The sequence below is a fragment of the Linepithema humile genome, chromosome 5, assembly GCF_040581485.1.
Source record: "Linepithema humile isolate Giens D197 chromosome 5, Lhum_UNIL_v1.0, whole genome shotgun sequence".
NCBI classification, from domain to species: Eukaryota; Metazoa; Arthropoda; class Insecta; order Hymenoptera; family Formicidae; genus Linepithema; species Linepithema humile.
In genome coordinates, this window is record NC_090132.1 from 23,182,774 (window position 1) to 23,208,466 (window position 25,693).

Sequence of the window (25,693 nt, forward strand, 5' to 3'; positions counted from 1 at the left end):
TAGCATAGCTGCACGCCGGTCGTAGGTGTGCGCTGTAAAAGCAGCCCACGCGTGATATATTATGCAGTCTCGCTAAGTGGAGCCCGGACATGCACAAGCAGAAAGAAAGAGAGAGAGAGAGAGTGAGAGAGAGAGGGGGGGTAGAGAGGCAGAGAATAGCGTGAAGAACGAGCGGGACGACGTCACATGTTGAGCGAGTGCATGTCGGCGGGAGAAAGAGAGAAATGGAGAGAGCGGAGCCGCGGAAGAGGCGAGCAAAAGCGCGGAAAGGAGAGGGCGAGGTTACTCAAACGAGCGGCTGTATTAAGTGCGCCTATAGATTACCGGCGCCGGAAAAAGTAGAGGCGCATCGCGCTAAAACGCTTCGGGAAAAAAATTACCCTATGGACCCCATACGTCATCCTCGTAAGCTCTCACGCGCGCGCGTACATCCGACACGCGTGTGAGTATCGTTTCTGGCTGAGCGCGAGATGCCGTTTTTCACGACGGCGAAACTTCGGCGCCTTTTTCGATCCGACGACAGGCGTCTCTCTTCCGCCTCGATTCGTCCTCGATTGCCGCGAAGCTTTCCGGGTGAAGATACATATATATATATAGTTCGCGATTTACATTCACGATACGCAATGTGTGTCTCGCGTATCACAACTTTTTTTTTAAGAATAAGTTCTTTCGCAAACATACAGATTATTTTTCTGACGGCAAAACATATTTTATAGCATAAGGAGATTAGAAAAGAGATAAAAGAGATAGAAGAGAGAAAAAGGAGATTTTACATATAAGAATTAAATAAATTTCACAAAGACGAGTGCGTATATCGCAAAGCATTATCTTTATTACGTAATACGAATGGTATATTACATGTATATTAGTATTACATAATATATTAATTTACTCCTCCGCGTATGCTAGATGTATGCGCTAGAACGAACGATGCGCATCAAATACACACGCATGGCACTTAACACGTTCGTAATAGAAATATCAAAACTGCCCGTACGACAAAATAGTCGTGTTTTACGTATACTTACGTGAACGCTTCAATGTTAGTTAACGCAAGTAAAACTTTCCTCATATTCGTAAGAGGACTAAGATCAAGTGGGGCAGTAAGTAATAACAATCAATGGACGCATTAATTTTTCAATGATAAGCTAATACTTTTGTCATTTCTTAACCATTTTCTACTAATTATCTGAAGACGCAACAGCACCTTGCGCCAAGTGTGTTATAACAATGCAATCTCGCGACAGAGACGCTCTTTCTTTGGAAGTACTTAAACGTATATACTATCTATTTTTACATGTATAACCTCCTTATAACATTTATCAGTAGAAATTCATTGTACCGCCTAAGTTATTTGGCAATCTCAGTCCGAATTTAACCGAGACGACCCCCTTTGAACTTAGCCGAATTTGTTAACGAAGTTACACCAATCTCTACAGCTACCTTTTTGGAACACTATTCTAAGCAATCACGATGAATGCTATGTGAAAGTTCTCGTGAGCGATGCGAGGAGATACATAAGTACGAATCGAAGTCGAATCGCGTATCGCAGAAATACATTCCCGCCCGTGCATTTATCATTTAAAAGACATTTTAAGTCTTAATCGTGTATGCGCACTTACAGGTGTATAAGTGCTCAGACTCATATCGTCCGTTAATAGCAGTTTCTTGAGATTATTTGGAAACAAAAATCTTTATATCAACATGTCGAGTCTAATTTTTGACCATCTGATCGATCAACATTAAACACTTCGCATTTAAAAATTATTGTAGCATCGACATTTTGGTATAAAGATTTTTATCTCCCAACGATCCTCGAGAATCTGTTATTAACGGATGATATAATTGGTCTGAGGCCTGTATATATAAGCTACCATAGAAAAATACCGCTTATCTCCCATTTCTAAAACGTTAACTACGCTCATAAATTTAGCATCCGATAAAAGCGACGCTAATGCTAGTGGACTAAGCATTGCGGTTTTTTAATTTAACTACTAGTCGTCGGTGCTTACGCGAGATATCAATCTGCGTGAAAATTTCGCCGAAATTGTTTACGCTTAAACTCTGAATTAATCCAGACGGCGAAAGTTTCGCAGGAAACTGCAATACATTACTGTATTTTATATATATATATATATTACTATATTGTTACATGAATTATTTAAGATCGAATGCATGAGATATTTATGATTCTCGTTTTCATTCGATATATTATTATTAATGTTAAATATTTGCTGAATATTACATCTACTGGTGTGTACTCAAGGAATCAATATAATAGTAAGTCAACATTTTCTATCACAAATTCGGAAAAAAAAATATATATATTTTTGCTAGAGTCTTGATATCGGCATCTTAATATTCTATTTAATATTGAAAATTAGAAAGAGTTTCAATATACATATTTAAGCTGTCTTCATATAAATAGAATGTGAAGTTTATGAAAAGTACTTGAGAAATCCAACATCAAAAATTCATATTTCGTCAAAAAAGATGACATTCAAGAAAATGTGCATTAAAAAATATTTTGATAGAAAATACTGCCAAACTATTATATATTTTTTTGAATACTTCATATAATAGTATAGTACTTAAATATCAATTGCATTGGCAGGACATTGCACAAATGCATTTGTTATAGCCACGAAAACTCGTACCTTCTAGGCTAACATCGTTGCAATTCATAAATAAATAACATAATTAATCGTTAATGATTATTTAAATAAATAATATCTCTTGCACTTCGCAAATAGCTCAGCTATCAAATTTTTTTCTAAATCCAACAGTGTCGCGTAAGTTAGAGAAATTAGTAACCTAAAGAGCATGCAGTACGCGCGTGTAACATAAACGCGACTCGTGAAGATCTATCGAAAGATATTATTATCCTAGGTACAGTTTACGTGGTTAACATACGCATGAAATTTCTACTTCTATCGGGCCGTACTTCGCGACGATTATTATATCAAAAGGCCCATTTGAAGACACATTCTTTGCACGATAGATTGGCGTGGAAACGGACGGTTGTAAAAAATATAGTACGAGATACATAGTGACGATTGCAAATATAAGATCTATTAACGATTAAAGAGACTAGATTCGCAGATAATCCGCGCGTTTTTATCGATCACATCTCGCCATCTTCTTACATCCTTATTATATCATTTAATTCGACCCGCGCTTTATTCTACAAGATCCGAGCATAAGTTTGAAGATTGAAAACAATCGTGTTTGCGCGAATCGTTTTTTTTTTTACTGTGAACCACTTAACGAGAATCTATCGAGCTTTGCACCTTCGTCGCTTGTTCATCGGACATGTACATAAAAATATATTATTCGGAATGATAACTTACGAGTGCAACACGATAATTTCGGTTAAGTACCTACTCGGTTTAGCGTAAAATACCGCGGGTGATCGTCATGATGTTTACTATCGTCGTTTGTTCACCGAGGCGACAGGTAATTTCGGTTATAAGTCGCTACTGATGCGCAGGGATAAATTATTCCGTAAACACTTACGCTCAACAAAGCGAGACACGAATTTACTCACAAAGCAATTAATTGAAAGTACAAACCGTAACTTTGTTTCATATCTCTGACAGTTTCTCGAGAAACGTATATTTTTTATTTCAACGTTTGATAAGTATCGCGATATTTAAATCAGTATTATTAAATCGTGAATTGATAAGTATCGCGATATTTAAATCAGTATTATTAAATCGTGAATTGATAAGTATCGCGATATTTAAGTCAGTGTTTCACAAATTATGTTCGAAAAGTAACTTCAAGATTCTTTAACACGCTTAATTTTGTATAAAATTGATGAAACACGTATAAGGATTGAAGTAATATTTATCAAAGAATTTATAACTTAGAAAAAATCCAATAATTCTGAGACACCGTGTAGACGTTAAACGATACATATTGCAAGACTGTAAAACGGAATATCATGCGTGTTTCATCTGTACGCCGCAGCCGTAAATAGGCGAGCGAAATGGTTTGGGAGACACTGGTCTAAATTAACGTACATACTTTGTTCGCGTTACTTCCAAGTAAATTTAACTCTCTCCGCAAATCGAGTTTTATTCTTGGACTCAAATAAATGTGCACGTTCGTTTTATGTACGTTGTTTGAGTAAGAACCTACCATTGTCAGGGATCGCAATATCTGATATATTAGATACGAGACTACGAACTGCATCTGGTGAAATTTTTTTCATTTTTTGGTTTCGTGTTTTTCTTATATCTCGCAGATAAATAGCTTTACCAATGATTTCGACAAACGCGCAGATTATACCTAATGAGCTCTTGGAGCGTGATTAAACTAATCAAATCTTTAGTGAAACGTGGCGGACTAAGCGTTATCCTTCAGCAAACGCACCAAAGGATTTAATTTACCTTCATCTGAGTTTCTGTACTGCTCCAGCAACTGCAAAGTTAATTAACAGGTGTATTCATTCAACGTTATTACCCATAAAATGCAATGTACGGGAGATAAAAATGTAGAAAAGGAATAAAACGTGAATCGAAAGGTGCGAAAAGTGAATTCTATTAACTCACGAATCGTATTTTATTCATTAACATGGTCAATGAGATAGCACGCTTATCGAAAAACAGGAAACTTTTAGAATATCCAAAGATTTAATGATTCGTGATATACATAAAAGATCGATTGGACGTGCGATATAGAATCAACCATGTTATTACACGTTAAAATGATGAATATTTAAATCAACGCATATATATTAATACATTAAATTCCGTAGTGGTCACCGGTAATCGGCGCTGTGATGCTAATATGTCTCGTTGATTTACATATGAAATGCAGTGGACTGTATGTAGGAAAATATAGAGAGAAATATGACGATGGATACCGTAAAAATGTATATTCGCTAAAAATTCTATATTTTTACCACATTATTGTACGTATAATCTTTAATTAAATTTTTGCAAAATTAATCCAAATACGTGTCAATGATATTTTCGTTCATGAAGTTTACGTTGAAGCGATCGTGTTACGCGTGATATATTCATAATTTTGCACTTACCTCATATGACATTTCGCAAGACAATATCGCCATTGCCTCGGGATTGTGATGCGTCGCGGCCAAAAGCGCCGGCAATGTGCATGGTATCAATCTGGGATCCCCGTAAAAAGGGAATGGTAGAGTGCATAACTGCTGCAGAACGCTAGGACCCGCGCCAGCGGATTGAAGGACCAGCTGAAACAGATTTTCCCGAAGTAACCGTTATTATTTTTCAATCCAAATTTTTTTTACTATAGTCTTTTTGTGCAAATCTTTTTTATTTTTTACAATAATTCTGTAAAATCCATAAAGATAAAAGTTAGCGAAGAGAATGATTGGAAATTGTTTAAAGGAAAATTGTCGACTATTGTTTCCATCGTGATTTTCTATTGAGTTAAATATTTTCTCAAGTTTTAATTATTACACTCGATTTATATTATAAGTTGCTGCTTTCCTAAATATCGCGATTTCCGAAATTACCGCGCTTAAAAATTTTCAGCCAAGAATACAAAAACCGGAAAAAAAATTCTTCTTTTACAATTACAAATTACCCGCATAGTATCTTTAGTTTCTCGATCTTAACGTACAAGAGAATGCATAATTAAGGCGATCGAGTAATTTTCTTAACAAGCGTGAGAACCTAAACGACCCAGGTGTCACGGAAACGAGAAAGTCTTTAGTACAAGAAGACCTCACCGGACATCTGTGTCTACGACAAGTGCTTCTCTGAACAGGACGTTGTATTCCTGTGCACCTGCAGTGAACTCTTGCAGGAAATACCCACATTTTATGCATTCCCGTCTCTTCGGTACTGCACAGCCCGTATTGCGTTCATGCATGTTGAATATCGATTTATTCGCTCCGCATTATTTACTCCGTATACAACACAGTGAAACAATTCGATGATAATTGATTTGCATCTAAATCATTTTTAAAAAAAGCATATGTATCCTCTAATTTGTATTTACATGAGTTCTTGGTCTTTACAGAAAAAGCGAATAACAAATAATTTGCAAAATGGACAATAGGAACGAGAAACAACGTCAAAACTAATTATTAAAATTAATTCTGCGTCATAGAAAGCTGCGTTCTATATATTTCAATTTTGAATATAGCATATAAAAATTTATTAACACTATTTAATCATACGACACTTTTCGAGAAGCGAGTGATGTTTTCAATATTGATAGGCAAAAATAAGCAGAGCGTGATTAACGGCGACACGCGCGCGATTCCAAGGAGTTAAAACGTCGGTTTAAAATAAATAAGAGGAAAGCGGTAACACGCATACATATGCGTTAAAGGCGCCACCGCAAAAAAATCCATTTCTCGAATTCGGTTACAGCTGTTGACAAAAAACCGGGATAGACGTGTTTATGATCGCGGACGAAGGTGGTGCATATTGCTGGGCGCGATAACCCTAGTCACACCGCAGATGCTCGTAGAAGCTTAAAAGCGTCTCGTTTCTTCCCTTCTTTCTCTCTTTTATCCCTTCTTCTCTCTTCGCGCGGAAGACGATTTTTCCGAAGCAGCTACTCTCGGAGGGTCGGCTCTCGCTCTTGAGAGCGGCACCTTAAAAAAGCGCTGAAAGACGAATGCGCGACATCGGCGGTGCACTCAGCATTACATTCCGATTTACGCGTTCGCGAGATCGACGTGATGTAGGATCTGTCTTGGGCGATGTGCGAACGGCAGCGTCAAGCCGCAACATTTTCGTCAACTCGCGAAAAGTGTTATTAATTATTTAGGAATCAAACACTCAACAAATACTTATCGTATTTTATTTTTTTAAAGAATTGTAATTAATTCCTGTAATGAGCAAAGTTTCAGAAATAATTAGCAAAATTCAGAATTAACTCTATAGCTAATAATATTCTATATTAGATGCTTTGTTCTATAATCCGAAATTCTGGAATATAGAACCAAATGTCACTGCAATTTTATTTGAGAAAAGTATTTTTCTAAATCGAAGTTAAAATGCACTAGTTATTCAACAATTTGGCAGGAAAATCTTTACATATCCATTATATATTTTTTAATCTCGGTTTATATTGTTTTCCCGAAAATTTCTCTGGTATTTTAATATTTGCGTTTTATTTAGTTATTCTTATCTCTTTGAATCTGTTTAATTTTATTTTCAAAGATGCTTTCATTTTCCATGTCGCGTCACAATTATTTGTTACGAGTTTCCACGCGGCTTCGCAAACTGATGGACCGACACTGCGTGAGGGTGTGCACGCGTGCACGCGTCGTGAGACGTATGGAACGGAACACCGTAAATATATCTTAACGGCGTTCGGTCGTATATTGATGGGAGGTCCGCTGAGTGTGTTGTGTCTAACAGCTTCTTCCTTCTTCTCGTCGGTAACATGCTACACGCCATCCTGCGCATTTATTTCACGCGCGTACACCAAACGTACCGGGTGATTCGAAGTGTTACAATCAAGAGAAACCACCAACTCAATTAGATTTTATTTTATAAGTGGTTTTAACTCCGAAAAAAGTTAACTAGTAAATCTGAATTCTACATAAAAAATTGCACAATTTACTTAATTAATTTTGCTAGAGGCGTGAGTTTTATGATTTTAAGATTTTTATTCATATCAAATAGCTGTGAAAACAGTGCCTACCTGATTATCTGGATTGTTGAGGGCGAAGTATCCGAGCACCGCAAACAATTCCGAGAGGATGTGAATACCGCTTGTATTCGGCATAGATCCTACTTCCACTTTGTCCGATAAAGAATCGCGGGATAGCCGAGTTATCAAATGACTCGCTATCAATCGCCACTGCAAGCTCGTGCCTTCGGCGCCCAATAAACTCTGTAACATAATGTTTTTCATACAAATATTTTACACTTGACATGAACATGCGCCGTATCAGTAAACTCTTCTTCTCGTAAAGAGCTTTCGTAATGTTATAGTTTTATTAGCTTATATGTAAATCCGATAGGGTTCCGTGCTTAATAGCGCTTAATGGGATATCGATATAATTCCGTTCTCTTTTTGGACCTTAAATTACTACTCGTTCCCCTTCAAGGCGTGTCTTTCAGCCTGTTGAAATCTAAGACGCGGCCTCATAGGCGGCGAACGGACACCGACTTTGTCGTAGCGAAACCGCATTGCGAGCGAGCCAAAGAGAATGGTTAATAACCGTCGGTTTTTCGGCAAACGCACGCTGCGGGGCTCATCTGGACCGTGCGGGATAATCGACGGGCGCTCCCGCGGGACGGGGGTGCACCGCCCTCCCGCGGGGCACCCGGACGGCCCTTATGGTTTTTGCGGGGCGCGGGAGGGCGCGAGACGCCGCTTCGATTCAATTCGTGGTCGGCTCGCTGCGAGAGAACTTCACGGGAGGCCCTTTACGTCTTGACAGGCAAACCCCCGCGATACATGATATCTCCATCACGCACCGCGCCCTCCAACGATAAGCCGCATTGTTGGCGGCAACAAGCGGCATCGTTGTCATTTGGAGAGGTGACGCCGGGGGAGCCCTACAGGGTAATGCCGAATCGTAGACCGTCGCGAATTAAAGAGTAATGGAGCTTATGGCGATCTAATGGATGCGCATTCTGCTCGCTGCTTGAATAGCTCGAGATCGAATATCAACGCGATTGAGATTATTTCGAAAGATATCGTGAAACAGAGCGAAATCGGTACTGTGCGTATATCAGCAAGCTACGCGTCGGAATATAAGTTGTAAAGAGAATCATATTTTCGATCAACGTGATTAAAGCTAAATGCAGCTGACATCCGTTCTATATTCGCATTAGACAGTCTTTATAATTAGACGAGAAAATTTTGGAATTAAACGATCGCATTTAGCGTGAAATGTCTGGGAAAAGTACGTGTCAAAATTAAAGCGGAATAATACGACTGTGTTGTTGACGAACACTGCAATAAAAATGAAAATCAGAGGAATAATAAATCAGGAGAGAGAATAGTGGATAATAATTTTGGCGATTAAATATCGAATATTAAATAACAGAAAATTATTAAAGTAATGAAAATTTTCGAAAACTCTTTACATTTTTTAAAATTGCAACATTATTATTTTCAGTAAATGTATTTATCTCTCAAAAATCGCTGATCCGCAATTATTATTATGCTTCTCTTTAATTTATTTATAAGGTTAAAAGTGAATAATTATTTCAACAAGAGCGCATATTTGCAAAAAATACAAAATGTATAAAAAATATATCGAAAGCTATGCGGGTATGTATTAATTTCTTAATATTAGTTTTTACTTATTGCAAGTTTTATTATTTTACAAAATAAAATCGTGCAAAGGCGACGAAACAAAACGTACCTGTAGTGTCCGAAGATCGAGTGCCGCGATCGACTTGAAAAGTTTGAGGCCACTGCCGGCCAGAATCCGCACGGCAGTCGTGAATGTGTGATTAGGTGTCGGAGAGGCTCCCTTCTGATTCTGCGGCGTGAACGCGACCGCCGCGTAAAGAGCGCCGATCGCGCCGGAGGCTTCGGTCGCCGATAAAGTCGACAGCAAATGCGACTCGTTGCTTGTTTGCTCGACGTTGTTGCCCTCACCGTGCACGCTGACATTATCTTGATCGACGGACCTCTTCAGATGACCGCAGATACATGCGAGAAGATCGAAAGACGATACCAACAACGGCGACTCGTGCTCTTGATCCAGAAAAAAATCCGTCTCGATCAAGGCGCGACTGTGGCGTGACACGCGATCCACTAAGCCGCCGGCTACCAGATATCTGAAGCACAAAAAGAATCGGCCGCATATTACTTTCGGAATTCGAAGGATGCGCCGGGCGCATTGATACCACTGGACGGACATGTATGCCCGAGATATCTTCAAGAATTCCATTGGGATTTATAAATTTCTGTTATCGTTAGAATTACCATTGTCCGGAAAAAGCTAAAAAATTCGCGCTGACAATTCGCTTACGCTGACTGAATTTTCAGGTAAATTATACACGACGCTAGAATTTGCGAAATATTCTGCAAATCTGTAACGTGCCGTGCAAGTGTGACTTTCACATCTACTCGTCCGCATGTGAAATTCTTTTGATTAATATTTTTACATGTTAAATTTTTGAGAAAGACACGTAAAAGTCGGCTGTTTCACAGTTCGGGGCAGGATAGATAAGCTGACCAGAGCTAAAAAAGTCAGAGCGATGGAAAAAAAAGTATAAGAACAATTCGCCCTTTTGTCTATCCCTTTGATATGCAGGAACATCTATTTTAAGCGGAGAAACGAACAATTCAATATTTAAAGCGCGTCAGCGACGGGCCATCGACCCCTGGCCCGGCGAAAGATCTCTCACTTCGGCACAACGGTGCGCTCTCGGACAATCAGCGCTCGTCGATCACCGGACGATCATACGGCAGCGAAGTGTACATATGGATGCTGGAGGGAGATGGAACCGGATAAAAAAACAATGTATTGCTTACAGCATGTGCGATGGCGTAACACGAGAGGATTATAACATCAGCGCGTAATTCCGAGCGCGTCGAAAAAGAGAGAGAGAGAGAGAGAGAGAGAGAGAGAGAGAGAGAGAGAGGGAGAGAGAGAGAGAAAGAGGGGGGGAAGCGGGCAGAACGCGAGAAGAGAATGTAGAGGGTGCAGGAGGGGAAAGGGATATAAAGCGGGGAGGGGGGGGGTCGCAAGCGTCGGCGCACGCGATGCTCATTCTGTCGGGTTGTTGTATGTATATGTTTTCCTTTCTCGTAGGCAGCATCCCCTTTCGCGGGCGCGCAAGCCCGAGGGGGTGCGTGCCTGTCAGCGCGTATTATCGCCGCCCCCTTCCGACCCTTCTCGGCAGAAACGCACACAGACGCGCGGGGACCCGCGTCAATGAGTATTGGAATATATAATACACAGAGCAAGTGCGGCCGGCCCTTCGGTACCGCGCCCGTGCAAGGCCAACTGTCGCGTCTAATCATAACTAACTGCGAGCCAATCCCGCTGCACCGGCCACGCTATCGTATCGGACCTGATTACAAACTCGGCGCAAAGAGAGCTGCAGAGTGTGTATGCTGTATTCTCAATAATATAAATTTTTAATTCACTGTTAAAAAAAATGATTGTTAAAATTAAACACGAAACTCCATTTTTTACATCGCTGTAGAAGCGCGACTTCTATCTTCAATATTTTTCTAAACGCGACGAGCAACACTTTGAAATATTTAAGCCGCTGTATCCATTGAAACGAAAAATATAATCAGACTATCACAATGACAATGCCGAGTTTACATTTCCGATAATGTCGGGATCGAATAAGTTTGCTAATGAAATTATACGTATTGCGCTTCCGCTTTGAAAATAAGTTAAAAAAATAACAAGATTCTAAATTGTAAATTTTCAGAAATATTGCGATATAAAAAACAAAATTCCATTTCTTGATTCGCATCTATATCAAAGCGCGATTTTCGTGTTGTATTTTTGCTTGATAAGCGCAACGGGCAAACACTGCAAAATCTCTAAGCCGATGCGCTCGAAACAAGAAATACAGTGAGCGAACGCGAACGGGCACAACGATAATGCCGAGCACGCGCTTTCGGTAACGCTGGGGTCGTACAAATTCGCTAATAAAATGCAGCGAAATGATCGCGCCGTGCGGATTAGAATCGCTTAACGCGTAGCTACGACGTGCGCGAGATTACACAACGAATCCCCCCCCGTCCTCAACCTACAACAACACGAGCGACAGTTGGGACGAAGGGGACCGTCGCGTCTTCGAATGCAATAATTTTGGATGGGCGAGTAGCCACCCCTCTCCCTGCCCTCCTTTCTTCATCCCGCTTCCGCTTCGCTCCACGCGGGATTTGCACCCGCGTGAAAGTCACTACGCGTTCGATCGCTTAATCCTTTAACCCGGACACTACAGTAGGGATAAGTCCTTCCGATCCGAGTGATTCTATTCAATCGCGACCCGAAACATTGAATCATACTTTCATAATCATGTAATTGAGGTCGTGCGCTAGTCGATTTAGCTGATAGGGTACCCTCGGAGTCAGTTCTATAACCACAGACCGGGCAATTTGGTGATGGTCCTTCCTCAGCGAAAATGTTGAAGGGAGATTGTCACTTATCGCCTTGCCAAATTTTAATATTAGATGTCTCAGAACTTTGTTAAAATATGCGCTATTGACTTTAATAATGCTACGTGATTCTGTGCCGCTCCGTGATGACGCGAGAAGCGAAGAAATTTATCCAAATTAATTAAAATAAATGTTGAAATCTTGGAAACAGTGTATCGACGCAAGTAGAATAACAATTCATGCATAAATAATATAATTATGCAAATTGTATACCCAATATATATAATTCAAGTCGTATAATTATAATTGATTCACGTTGATCAGTTGCACAAATAAATAATCGCTTGCCGATTATTCTAAATATTACCACGATATATAATTAAAATTTTCAAAAATAAGACGTCACTAAGTTTTAATTAGCGATTCAATTAGCAAGCTGAACTATCTAAGAATATTTCTCGATCTGTCATTCACCGACGCGTCCGCCGGACGCGACGAGGGTATCGAAGCGATTCGCGCCAAACCAGGAAGATCCCGTGTTCCGATCTTCACGCACGTCCGCCTCGGAGGGTGCATCGCCCACCGGCCCGAGATTGCGATCTATCATTGAATGTTTGCGGGGGGGTTCGAGGCAAATATATCGAATTTATTTATTATCCCCTCGCCCCGCCCTCTCCGGCGTGCGTACGCTGCGGCAGGGAGACGAGCGACTGACTGCAGCTACCCCGGAGGCCGCCATTAGCTAACCATATGATTATTTCATAGCGAGCTCGCGAGGGTGCATATCTTTACGCTTCCAACTCGCACCCCTACCGCGCGCGCGCGCGCGCGCGCCGGACGACCCGGCGGTGGCTCATGCGATTTGCGCGCTGCACCGCGCGAGTGCACTTACGGGCGGGAAAAGGTTCGGGGCCCTCGGAGGAGGGTAATCGGATGGATGGCTCATAATTTGTGTGTCGTGCCCGGATTACGAGAGCACGGAAATACGGCGCGCTTCCATCCGGTTTACGGTGTTGCGCGCAACTCGTCTTCTAAACAATTCATCTAATGATCAAGTACATTTCTCTCGTCTGTAATGTAGCAGATCATTTTTCGATAGACGAGAACAGTATCCTTATCCGCAATTTGGAAAGTACGAATCTTTCGCTCTTTCTCTCTCTCTCTCTCTCTCTCTCTCTCTCTCTCTCTCTTGCGAAATTATGAAAAATATTTTCGGAGATACTCGCTGCAAAGTGGTACACGTATCTAGAGTAACAGCGCTACACGCGATGCATGGGTGATAAAAATACGTGACTTTGACAAACGAGACAAAATAAAAATAAACGGAAACAATTTTTCTGTTAATTCAAGCGAATAACAGTGAATCTAGCTGAAAATCGTCGCAACCAATTTTTCGTGGACGCGCGTGAGCCATCCGGGTGTAACACTTGAAAATTAATGTTGTAAATCAATCAAAATGTAATTTGCAATATGTGTATAACTGAAAGCACAAGTACTTCGTAGTGCGCGGCGGAAAAAAAGTTTGCAAAAGAGTGAATTGTAACATATACAATCCTAAATTGTTAAAAATTGATAAAAAGCTGCAACATAACAATCAATATTAAACATATTGCACATTTATTAAATTAATATATTAGCCAAATATTTTACAATTATTATTAATTATACACTCCACTTCATCAAAGCGCAAACTGTACTTGAAAAAAAAAAGAAACAAAAAAAACGGTATATCGGAAGAATAGCTCTTATCATAAGAATAACAGAATTCAACAAGACATACTCGTGAAAGTATATTCCTCGTCGGCGCTGGACAAACGCGTCTGGCAGAAGTGCCATTTCGCTATTTCGACAATAGAGCATATTTGCGCAACGAAATGGCAGAAGTGTGTAAATGACAGTCGCATATCATTGAGTCGGGGGAAAAAAAAAAAGAGTAGCGGGATACGATGGCCGGTCTCTCGGTAACTAATCTTTCTCGGCATTTCGGCTTTTTATCATCGATCGCACTTAAAAATAGATACACTTTATTCATTAATTAAAAAAATGGACAAGACAGGATGAAAAAGAGCGAAGGCATTGAAAAATTATCAATAATGTTTCGCAATATTATAATCGATGCCGGAATCATGAATATTCGCATAATAGCAAAATTAATCGAAATAAATAAAATATTATCTTTTTCGATTGCGGCTAAAACGATAGTGCCGGCATTAAAAGCATACAATTTCTCCGCTGCGATGCCGTTTTAAATTGCTATCGTGTGTGCGCGGAGCTGAACGAGTTTGTATTAAAAGCCAATAAGAGACGCTAGCACGCGAAATAAAGTCTGAAACAAGGTCAAATGGCTGTGGTCTTCGTCGAATTGGTAATGTATTATAATCCGGAGCCCTCTTTCTCTCTCTCTCTTAACATCCAGCAACTCAGGATATTGCTACTCCGGATTCGTTGATGCGTAATGCATTCACGCTGGGATTTCGGTAGCGCGCGGGGGGATGGAAGCGCACTATGGTACTCTATACGTATATAGCCGGAGTTCTGGTACAGGGGTGAGCGTAGGGTGAAGGGTGCTACTCTATGCGACTTGGCCGAGCATAGCGACAGTGTCGAGCGTACCGTAAATTCGCTCAAACGATGCGAGAACGAGCGCGAATAAAGTAAATACGCGAATTGCGATAGAATTCGATGGTTCTTTTCACTTCAATGAAACTATACAATCGTCATGCAGAATACCGAAAATAATTCCGAAATTGTAAAAAACAATTAATGGATATAAAGAATGAAAAGCGAAATGAAATAAAAAAATGGAACGCAGTAGGGATGGAAACGATGAAAAAAAGAGAATCAAAGTAAATTACTACGAATTATTATGAAATAGAAGTGTGCTATCGATACCGTTATAATCTGCATCCTTCTTTAATAGTACCAATTATAGTTTTAGATAACAATATAATATCGATATATATATTTGTATTTGATTAAAAAAAAAGCTTTATGGCTGTTTGGAACTGCTAAAAATATGGCGCCAGCATCCATTATTAGCGGCAGTGTAAAATCCATGCGCTGGTTTCCTGTAAACCTGAATTTTTTAATAACCGATTTCAGCTCTGTTGACTAGAGACCATTTACCGATATTCAATATGTTATGAACATGCCAATGAAATGTATTCATGCCGCGCATATTCGCTTCGACGGAGTGCGCCGTTTGCACGTGTTTATACGCGGAGTAGAATTTCTAAAAATAATTTATGTTTACCTACAGAAATCCATATATTTCGAAGGAAGAGATACGCTGTGCACAAAATGGTAGCGGTCGCATGTAGTATATTTACATAAAAATACACTCTTAAACAAGAACGTATCGGCCATTCGCGGTAGGAAAAGTACAGGCAATATGCTTAAGTAATCAACTCAGTCATGCGCTACAAAAATTTCGGGGAAAAAATTATTTGAATGAAAAACAATTTGAAAAACATTATTTGGCAACGAAATTCATCAATGTTATTTTGCTCTTACAAACGTAAATAAAGAATACATAAAACTCTAAAAAATTCATCGTAATGGTAAATTTCCGATTTTTCACGAATCACTTTCGATAGTTTAACATGAAATAAATTTGTAAGATAAATCAGTTTTTAAGCAGCGGATAAATTGTAATAATAGAAAATGTTCGATCGCTGAGTTTTTATAAAAAAAAAAAAGTCAGGGAAATTGCGCTCTTTGTGAATAAAATATTGCGTGCAATTATATTTTTCATATTTCAATTTTCTGTCACAAACCAGTGACATCGAATCGGAAGCGTTTCGAGAGTATACATTGTATTTCGCCATGTCAGAGTCAACACCGGATTTCTTCTGCCGTCGTTTAAAGCTAGCCCTATGCGGAGTGAATATACGGAGGATAATAGACAACGTTGAAGCTCGCCACTTAGCAGAATGGGAACAAGAACAGCCGCTCTGCCTATTTCTACTTACGCCCCTATCCCGCCTGATCAAATACTCCGCTGCAATCCCGCGGTTCCCATTACTATTGCCGCTCTTGTCATTGCTGTCGTTGACAGCACTATTATTGTTGAAGATCCCTTTTCTCGCTTTGGAATCGTCGAAGCTGGAAGCTCGACACAATTTTAACAGCTCAAAACAAAATTGATAAAAGCAACAATTTTTTTTTAATTTTAGATCTCTATTTTTTTAGTCTTTATTTTATTCACAATTTATTTCATAGAAAAATTTAAGATTGTCTTGATTATAAAATAACGACTTCTTCAAAAATTTAGTTCTTACACATTACATTATTGTTATAAATGATTGTTGATTACCGGTGACGGCATTTAAAGACCAAATGAGGAGATGCGCTCTTCGAGAACGAGCTAAAGCATGAGTTGAAGGCTTCGGAAATGAATCACTGACCAACACCCGGCTGTGCCAGCTGATACTTTAAGTGCATCTGCCGTCTAATTTGGCGCTGAATCGCCGAACTAGCATTTATGACCTTAAATTTATGACACAACGGGGTATAAACACAAATAGATTTTAAATGTGCTAACAATCATCCCGACACTGTACATTGGTTAAATATAAATCGTAATACTGGCATATCGAGATGCCAATTGACATGACAATTTGAAAAATACGATTATGCAGCAAAAAGGGAAACACTAAAATTATGAAAAAAATATATCGTTTATTCTGAAAATAATAAAGATCCAATCTTAAAATGCGGCAGTAATGAAATACGAATGTAAATGGTGTATCTATTTCGACAAGAATTAGAAAATTGAATTTTACACCATTTTTTAAATGCGCAACTTGAATTCAATCCCGTTTAAAAGAGAACACGACTTGCGTCACATGATAAAAATTCACAAATTTCCCTTTGTACGGCGATAGAAATATCGCGCCGTAGAAAACGCGCGAGCGTTTCAATTTTTGTTATCGTCAAAATTGTATATGCATATATAATGGCGCTTTTAAAATAAAACAGCGCGTGCATTATGCAGTCGATCCGATAATTAATAATAATTGGAAAATGAGAAGGACTTATTGCTTGCGTACGCGAAACGTTTACAAGATAAAATACAATGTCATCATAATTAATTCGGTCGGGCGCGCATTGTCGGTAATAATTTAACTCATTATTTATGCGCGCGAACGATACCACCTGCCATTCGCGGATGCGATGCAATATTTAGCTGCTATTTGCATGTCTGAATTTCGATATGAAAAGAAGTTAATTAAATAGACGACGCGCATGCAATCCGTGCGCGTTCGTTAGTCGAATATACTTTTTTTCCGCGCGTCCTATGTACATACGAACACTGACCGATCCGCGGGTGTATCGACCAATCCTGCGAGCAACACGTAGAAAAAAAAGAACTCAACAAAAACAGCGAAGAATAGCGAACGACTGGGCGTGTGCGCGTAGGTCGCCGATAGCCTCGGAGAGAGATACAGAGCAAGAGAGAGAGGGAGGAGGGATGAGTCGAGGCCGTTCGAAGGAGGGTTGAGAGGACGCGGGGATGCGGTGCCGGCCGAGGGTGAATTTGGACGAGGAGAAACAGAGAGGGAGCGTGGAGGAGGGAACGAGACAGGGGGAAGGGAGGAAGGGGAGAAAAGAGAGTCCATTAGCAGATTACGTACCCAGCCCGCCTCGCTCATTCACCCCCGCGATGTTTTTTCTTCTACTCCCCCTTTTCTTCCACGACCGCCGATGATCTTGCCGACTACAACCGAGTCCTCCCTCTCCCTTGTGCTTTCGGGCGCACCCACGAAACGCCTCGCCGACGAATGTGACAGGTGCGCGACTCTGTCCGCTGGACCTTATCCAGAAAGAAATCGGTTTTTGGTCGACGACGCGCCGAATTCGTTCGCGGAGTCGTCGACTGGAGCGGCGACTTAATCCCAACAAGGACACGCGTCGGGACAGACTCGACGCTACTCAGAAATCCTCGGCACACACTCGTATCTCGTGTTTCTTGGCAAAATATTACTGTAGATTTGTGTAAATCTATCTTAATAAGTCTAAGAGATTCTTTATACGAAATTTAGATATAAAAATGAATTTCGAAATAACATCGTGTTGAATTAAATCGCGTTAAAACCGCCTTACGCTGGTCTGGATTTTGACGCTCTCTCGTAAATCCGCAAACCTCAACGTCATTTATAATTTTAACTCTGCTTAACTCTAAAAGTTTACTCATTTGGGTAAAGTTGGCAAAGAAAAGAAAAAGAATATGAAACATATCTAAAGTACATCATATATATTTCGAAGATAGACTACTCTCTTGCTCTTCGGACGTCTCATTTATTGGAGTATTCTATCCGATAGGTATATATATACACGAAACCAATATGCGGCAGAAGCCACCTGCCGCATCAACATTTATTGCTATTTTCTTCTCGTGATCGAGTAGGGGCTCGCGCCGTATCTATTTGCATGAAATCGATAAGGTGAAGAGGAGCGCGCGGAGCGAGAAAGAAGTTCGAAAATGCCCACTGGGAGCTGTCGTTCGCGCGAGAGCTCGTCGGTGCCTTTGGCGCGGCAAGTACGGAAAAAAAGCGGGGGAGAGGATGCTCTTTAGGATGGCGAAACTGAATTATCAGATCAAACAGCAGCGCCGTTATATTAATAAAATAGATTTTGCCCGCCGTTCTCTTCAAAGGGGAAGAGCCGGCGCGCCGTCGTTTCGCGTCTAACCTCGTTTCGCGCAACTCCCGATTTAATCATGTTGCACGACTAAAACGTAGCCTTTTCATTTTCGTAATAAACCCTACCCCGTGCGCGCGAGCGAGGAGCACAGCCGAGAAGAAGCCGTTGGGAACCTTATTACGTTAAGTAAATGCGCGAGCCGCCGTTCGTCTAGCAGCGCATTAATTAATGCGTCAGTTTGATGTACCCGCTGCCTGACGATTACGTCGGAAATTATTTCTGTTATAACACGCAACCGATTGCTTCCGTAGCACAAAAGGTCTCGTAAAATCGGTACACTGGTCAATTTTTTTTTTTTTTTTATACCGAGAAACCGCAACGATAATTTTTAATTTGACTTGGAAGTAAAATTTTTCGCTTTTAGCATCTGCCAGCTTCCAATATTGCATATTGACGTTTCATTTGCAAACAGCAAAGAGCAAATTCTGAAACATCTTCCATCAAGCTTCCTTTAAATTAATTTTACAACAAGCTTCTTCTAATATTTTTTCAATATTAAATGATTGGAAATTTTTACTTCAAATAATTATTTTGAATTTAAGAGATTAATATGTAAAAATTGTGATATTTAATCATTTTTAGACAACAATTTTTAGCGTGATATTAAGAACGCGAAAAAAAGATTTGAAATTAAAATTATATCTATATCTTAATATTTTCAAGCATGTGCGTTCTTATGCTGAAACTTGATGTGAATTAGTGCGATTGTTTTTTCAACTACATTGCTTCGGCGATTACGTAGTAGGCTTAAAAGCACCAGTCTGATAGGAAGGGTGTCATTTCTACGCGTGATTAAGACATAGTCCTTTAATTCTTTATAACAATAGACGGAGGGCACGAGAGAGAAGTGGGAAGCCGCGGGCGCGATAAGGAAAATTTAGACTCGTGGACGTCGACAAGCTGATCGAAAGCCCATTTAATCCCTGAGCCGCGAAGAGAAACAAAAAGCGAGATCGCATCGAGTTCCATTTCAATTAACTAGAGCAAACTGTGATTTATCTCGGAGGGAGATACTTTAAGAAGCATAACGGTTTAAATTGACACACTTCTCATTATTACGCATTTGATATATTCAGCTGTTTTATTTAATACGTAAAAGTCGTACATGTAATTTTCGCGATACGATATCCACCAATTAGCATACCTGACAATTTATGTACCTAAAAGTTAATAATTATAAATTTAGATATATCAAGGCACTTCAAACTGAAAAAGAGAGAGATATAGAATTGTGAAACGAAAAGATAACGAATAGATACATGCTTAAGAATGGAAGGAAATATCCAAAACTCATTAAAGAATCTAGTGGAGAGAAAGCGCGTGATTCATCATTTTATACGTAGAAGTTCAAACTTATTGCATATTCATAATGTCGAGAATAATAAATTATAACTAAAAATTATGTAAGTTAAAATTAAAAAATTGCGACTTAATTTAATTCGCGCGTCGTCTTATTAAAATCATGCGGAAAGCACGTCGAAGTATTTGATCGAACACTTTAGGCATCGTTCGCTTGCGAGCATAAGCAAATTACCAATTATTCGCTTGATCCCGTCCCGATTAAAGACAGTATAGATCTTACATGGGACGAGTCCCTTCTACCAACGACTCGTCGGGATTAGCAGTAGGAGTGTTTGCGAACTTGATTTTTCTATGGTGCTCTCTCTCTAGCAATTACGCCGACGGTTATGTTGAGTTACCACTCAAGTCTCGATCATTTCGAGAGTTTTCGATTACGGAAAGAGGCAGCCGAGTCACATTGATTGCAGCCATACCTTTGATCCTCATCTAATAACTCTTAATATGTTTCTCACATTCGAATATGTATTTTACATATTAAACCAGCATGAACATTTCTCTTAAATAATTCAACAGTAATAAACTTCTTTATGGGTTTTCATTAAATTTTATAAGCGTATCTTTTATTATTCGATTAGTTGCAAAAGTGAAAAATATCGTCTTTGGAAAAAAAATATGAATAGTTTAAAATGCATCCGATGCGCATTATTTGCATTTACATAAGCGGTAGTATTTATGCGTGAATGCAGAATAAACAAGAATAGAATGCGATTCTCATGCTACAGAGTACAGAGTTTACGACAAAGAGCTCATTTACTATCGACAAAAAAAAAGAGGAGAACGAGGGAAATGAATCCCTGCAAGAGTTACCACTATCGGCGGCTCTTTAATCAGAGATCGCGGAGATATGTGGACTAACGGATAAAGGTTGATAGGCAAACATACGCATTTTTTATCTGCTTATCTTTGCATACCGCATCTGTTACTTTGTGAAGCCATTCATACTCCATCAAAAAGCTTAAGAGATATCCAATTCATATCAATGATAAAACCTAATCATAATTATAGTTTCTATAATAAAAATTTATATTTTTGAAAGATCTCTTGAATTTTGAGTCGCGATAATCTTTAGTAGCATGAATTTTACATTTCAAGCATTTTTACTTGCGTATTATTGACACGACTCAAGTATTAATTACTTTTTTTTGTCGTTTTACATGATGTAGATAATTATTAAATAAAATAGCGATGATATTTAAATTTTTATATATCCGTTCGAAAAGAATTCAACATCTATCTTCAGCAAAACATGCAAGATTTAATATGATATAATACGTGAAACTCTTTAATCTTCCTTTATAGTGTTAATATTTATCAAAATCTGTAAAAAGCTGCAGTATTTATTAATAAGAAAAATTTAACTGACATTAAAATTACAGTGTTACTTTTAGCCATTTTAGCATAAGTAAATGCAACACACAAATTTATATATCGCGCAATTCATTATCATGTTACATCATAACTTATTAATACGTCAACATGTACAATGTCATGATCATTATTTGATGACATCACCTGATCATGAATAACATCAATAGGCAATATTATCAAATATATGTCATGCAACTCATTATCGGTTCTATTTGAGATAAAATTGCATCGGTACTGTCTCGAAGTTTCGATAACAATCGTGGATTACAATCACGAGTGTGCATTGCGGAAGGAAAAATCGGTGTGAAAAAAAAATCGCGCATTATTTTTCAGGGTGGGAGTGACGGCGAATGCACTTAACGACCGTCAAATAAGTATTACGACGTACAAAATGATCGATCGCCGTTACACATCTGCGCACTTTAAAGATACGAGCGAAAAGCAGCCTCGCCGCTGAGTAAAAATCGTGACTAGGCCTTTCTCGCATCGGCAGGAAATTAATCATAATAACTACCACTACCGGTGCGCGCAGTCGACAATAATTCTGATCGCACCTTCGTCATTCATTATACAAGGCCAGACAGTACGATCGGTGAACGTGAAATTCGCAGATTCACCCAACTGCAAAGTACGCCAAAAAAATTCACAATGCGGAATTTTCTTTTTACAGCAGTCATATGCTAGTTGAGATTATCGCGTAAATGTATGATCTTTTCGTTGTAAAATAATTTTTTATCGGCAAAATTAAGATAATAATAATTATTGCACTTTAACATAAACATACCACATTTTGATAAAATAGTATTTTTAATTAAACTTTATTCTAATAAAAAGCTTATTTTATGAGCTAAAAATTAATTTTGAACTGTACGTATTGTTTTTTCACGTATTTAAATAATATTCGACATGCAATGTTTCTATTCTCGAGAGATGAAAGTCTCAGATAAGATTTCTCTTCCCGGAAGGACGCGAGTGAGAAAAAAGGAGACTAGGCGTGAGATAAGGAGGAAAGTTCAATGCGTGCAAAGGGGTTAACCGACGTATTGGGGGGTCCTCGCGGAGGAAGTTGACCCAGGTGCGAGTCGTCACCCTGACGAAGATCGGATCTTGCACGATGCAACGAAAACAGTTTGCGTCTTGTCACTTCGCGTGACTCGCGTATTAAGTTCGGTATTGGCGCGACAACGCGGCTGTATTTTCAGACAGGGTGGTCCGTATGCCTCAAAGCACCGAATATTCTTTCGTTCCATTCAAAGGCACCGTTTCGGATGGTGTTTGCGCAACAAATGACTCGACCAGATCAAAAGATGCGAATTTCGAACATGAACCGCGCTCGCATCAAGTGAGTGCGCGCGTAAAAACACGTCAGATGCTAATAGCTTTAGGGAGAAAGACAAAGATCTCTTGCCAATCAATGGGAAGAGAAACATAGTTCAAGAAAGTGAGTAGTTTCGAACTAAGAAATTTTCACATGTTTCAAATAACGCGAAATTCATCGTTCGAGCCTTGATTGTTTTTTTTTTTTTTTGTTTAATTTTGTACGTTTTTACCGACATTCGAATAATTTGCTTTTTATCAAAAATACCATCTTAGCGGTTCTAGTCCTTTCACATCGGGTAATTTAAAAAAAAAAAAATATGAGGAAAAAATACGTAAAGACATGTTACGGAAGTTACAATTTCATTGTAGATGATTGCCCACAATTACGTAGTACGTTCGTATCATCCAGAAAAAAAGTGGAACGCTACTAATTACGCTTCGATTACCCTAATCAGTGAAATAATACTTCAATCGCCTACAGAGATCAAGTTTAATGGTCTGCACATTCTTAATAATCGAATAACGTTGACGACACTGCCGTATTATCGAATAAAAAATTCAATACGCTTTCTTGCGTTATAAAAAAATTCAAGCTTTTCTACAATGCAAAGTAATGTAATTCACTTCTGTGACAGTCAGTCGTTTGGCTTTCGTTTCAAATATACGTTAATAAAAATGTTATTATTATTTAAAAGGATTGAGATCTTATACGACGTCAATATCAAAGTTTCAAGATAACATAATATAAAACTGCACTCATAAATTGAGCGGTTGAAGGACTTACCCAGCAATATCTTGAACGCGAGTCTGCAAGACCGTTTTCTCAAAGGGCTCTTCAGGGATCAGGCTGCACAGCAATTGCGTCGCGCTGGCGGCGACTATTCCATTTCCGGTTGAATTGGCGGATACATCCTGAGTCTGAGCGTGGTCGTCGAGACTAGTCAAAATCTGTGAACGCCATTGTCACGAGAATAAGTTTAATTTTTACGAATCGAGGTATCTATGTATTTGTTTTTAATACAGGAAAAGCTTTACGCGTTGCGTGATTTTTATTTTCTAGTTTTTAATATGATTTTATTTTTTCAAAACAAAAACAATTTAAATATTCATCGATCAAAATAATCGAATATTATTTAAATTACTAAAATTCTTTCGATTATTTTGATCGATGAATATTTAAATTGAGTCGTGTCAATAATATATCTTTTTCTTCAGATTTTAAATAAATATTAACAACATCGATGTGTTTGTTCGAAGTATATTATAAGAAATATTATTGGACAATTTCTAAATATATCTCAGAAATTGTCCAATAATATTTCTTATAATATACTTCGAACAAACACATCGATGTTGTTAATATTTATTTAAAATCTGAAGAAAAAGATATATGACGGAGAATTGTATATATTTCATTATCTATCGTGAAAGAAGTGCGGTAAATTAGAGAAAGGTATTTAAGCAATAAAGAGCGAGAAATGTGAGAACTGTAATCCATTAGACTTCAGTATACAATTACAGCTCGCAATTAAAAGCGACAAAAGTTCATCGAAATATTAAAAAAAAAAAAAAAGAAAAAAATATTATTTTGATCACCAAACGCACCCTGGATGTATCAAATAAATAATAAACAGGTCAAATCACTGATTGCCAGTCATTAAGTGAAAAAATGCTGTGTGTTGTATTTTTCACAAGAGCCATATATATTAGCGTGTTTAAAAAATTAAAAGAATTTCAACATATTTTCCAGCTTGCTCGAACTGGAAAATTATCGCTCGCATTATCAAAGGCTAGAGGACTATTCTATTCTAGACCACAAATTCCTAATAAGTTGAGTCATTGTCATGGATGCGAGCATGGGATTAGAGCAACCCAAGCTAGATTACACGGACACGAGCGCAGTTAGAACGTTAAATTAGTGATAATGAGTCAGAAGGTCCGGATAAGAATTCTGGAGACAGGAATATGGGTTCTAAACAGTTTATTCTCGGTTCCGATAAGCCATTCGTGGAATCCTATCGAAAAGTCGTACTACACGTTTGTCCACTTTTGTTTAACTTCTAGCCGCTGTGATCTGCTCACTTGAAAACATCGCAGGTTGCGTCGAAAATTACGCTTGAATTTTAACGAATAAAAGCGAGATTATTTTGATACCAAACAATGATTGATTTCTTAATCTTGTATGCAAAGCGAATCGATGTTCGATCCATCGCTTTTACGAAAACTTTATCCAAGTTCGGAGAGCAATCTCTAATAAAATAATATGCAAATATATTTTCTTTGCTATTTTTTTTTATCAAAAAATGTACACGCAGATTTTTAAATACTCCGAAATGTTTGCTATTGATTTTTAAAGGTCCGTGATACAGCGTGGCATTCGGGAGAAAATATTAGCGTGCATAATCTTTTAAGAACTATTGTTGTGCCGGTCGAGCCTGGGATGAAAAAGATAGTGTTACCAACCGGCTGCTCATAAGAGGTAGCGAAATAATCTCCAACGAAACATTAAAAAGTGGTTTGACCACTGCCTTGACAAATTCAATCCCATCCGTATCCAGAAAAAAAGGATTGCCACGACTGTCTGATACGGGCGAACGAAAACAAGACGCCAACAAGACGTGAAATTTCGAGGAACGCATATATCGAGTATGTGCGACCATAAACGACCGATGCTTTTATGTTAATCCAGTTATTTGCGAACTAAGCGTCGCAAAAAGAGCAGGTCGATGAAAAGATCTTATTGTTAGAAAATTGTTATAATGTCGATATTTATTTTATATTATAATTAAATAGTATAAAATATCATTCTAATTTACAATGTCACTTGTGTGTACAATACATACTATAAATTGTCATATTTCCTTCGTCTCTCAATCTACATTGCTCGAACTTCAAT

General features: G+C 38.7%; 1 protein-coding gene across 2 annotated transcripts in view; it reads right to left on the reverse strand.

Moving 5' to 3' along the window:
- Positions 1-810: 810 nt before the first annotated feature.
- Positions 811-25,693, reverse strand: part of ssp3 (short spindle 3) — a 34,494-nt gene continuing 9,611 nt past the window's right edge. For both annotated transcript variants that reach the window (XM_012363661.2, XM_012363662.2), the window contains exons 10-14: positions 23,582-23,745; positions 9,332-9,752; positions 7,654-7,845; positions 5,045-5,218; positions 811-4,425 (exon numbers count right to left, since the gene is read on the reverse strand). In XM_012363661.2, coding sequence (XP_012219084.1) covers positions 4,351-4,425; positions 5,045-5,218; positions 7,654-7,845; positions 9,332-9,752; positions 23,582-23,745 — 1,026 coding nt within the window. In that variant the 3' untranslated portion in view covers positions 811-4,350. The remainder of the gene's footprint in view (positions 4,426-5,044; positions 5,219-7,653; positions 7,846-9,331; positions 9,753-23,581; positions 23,746-25,693) is intronic.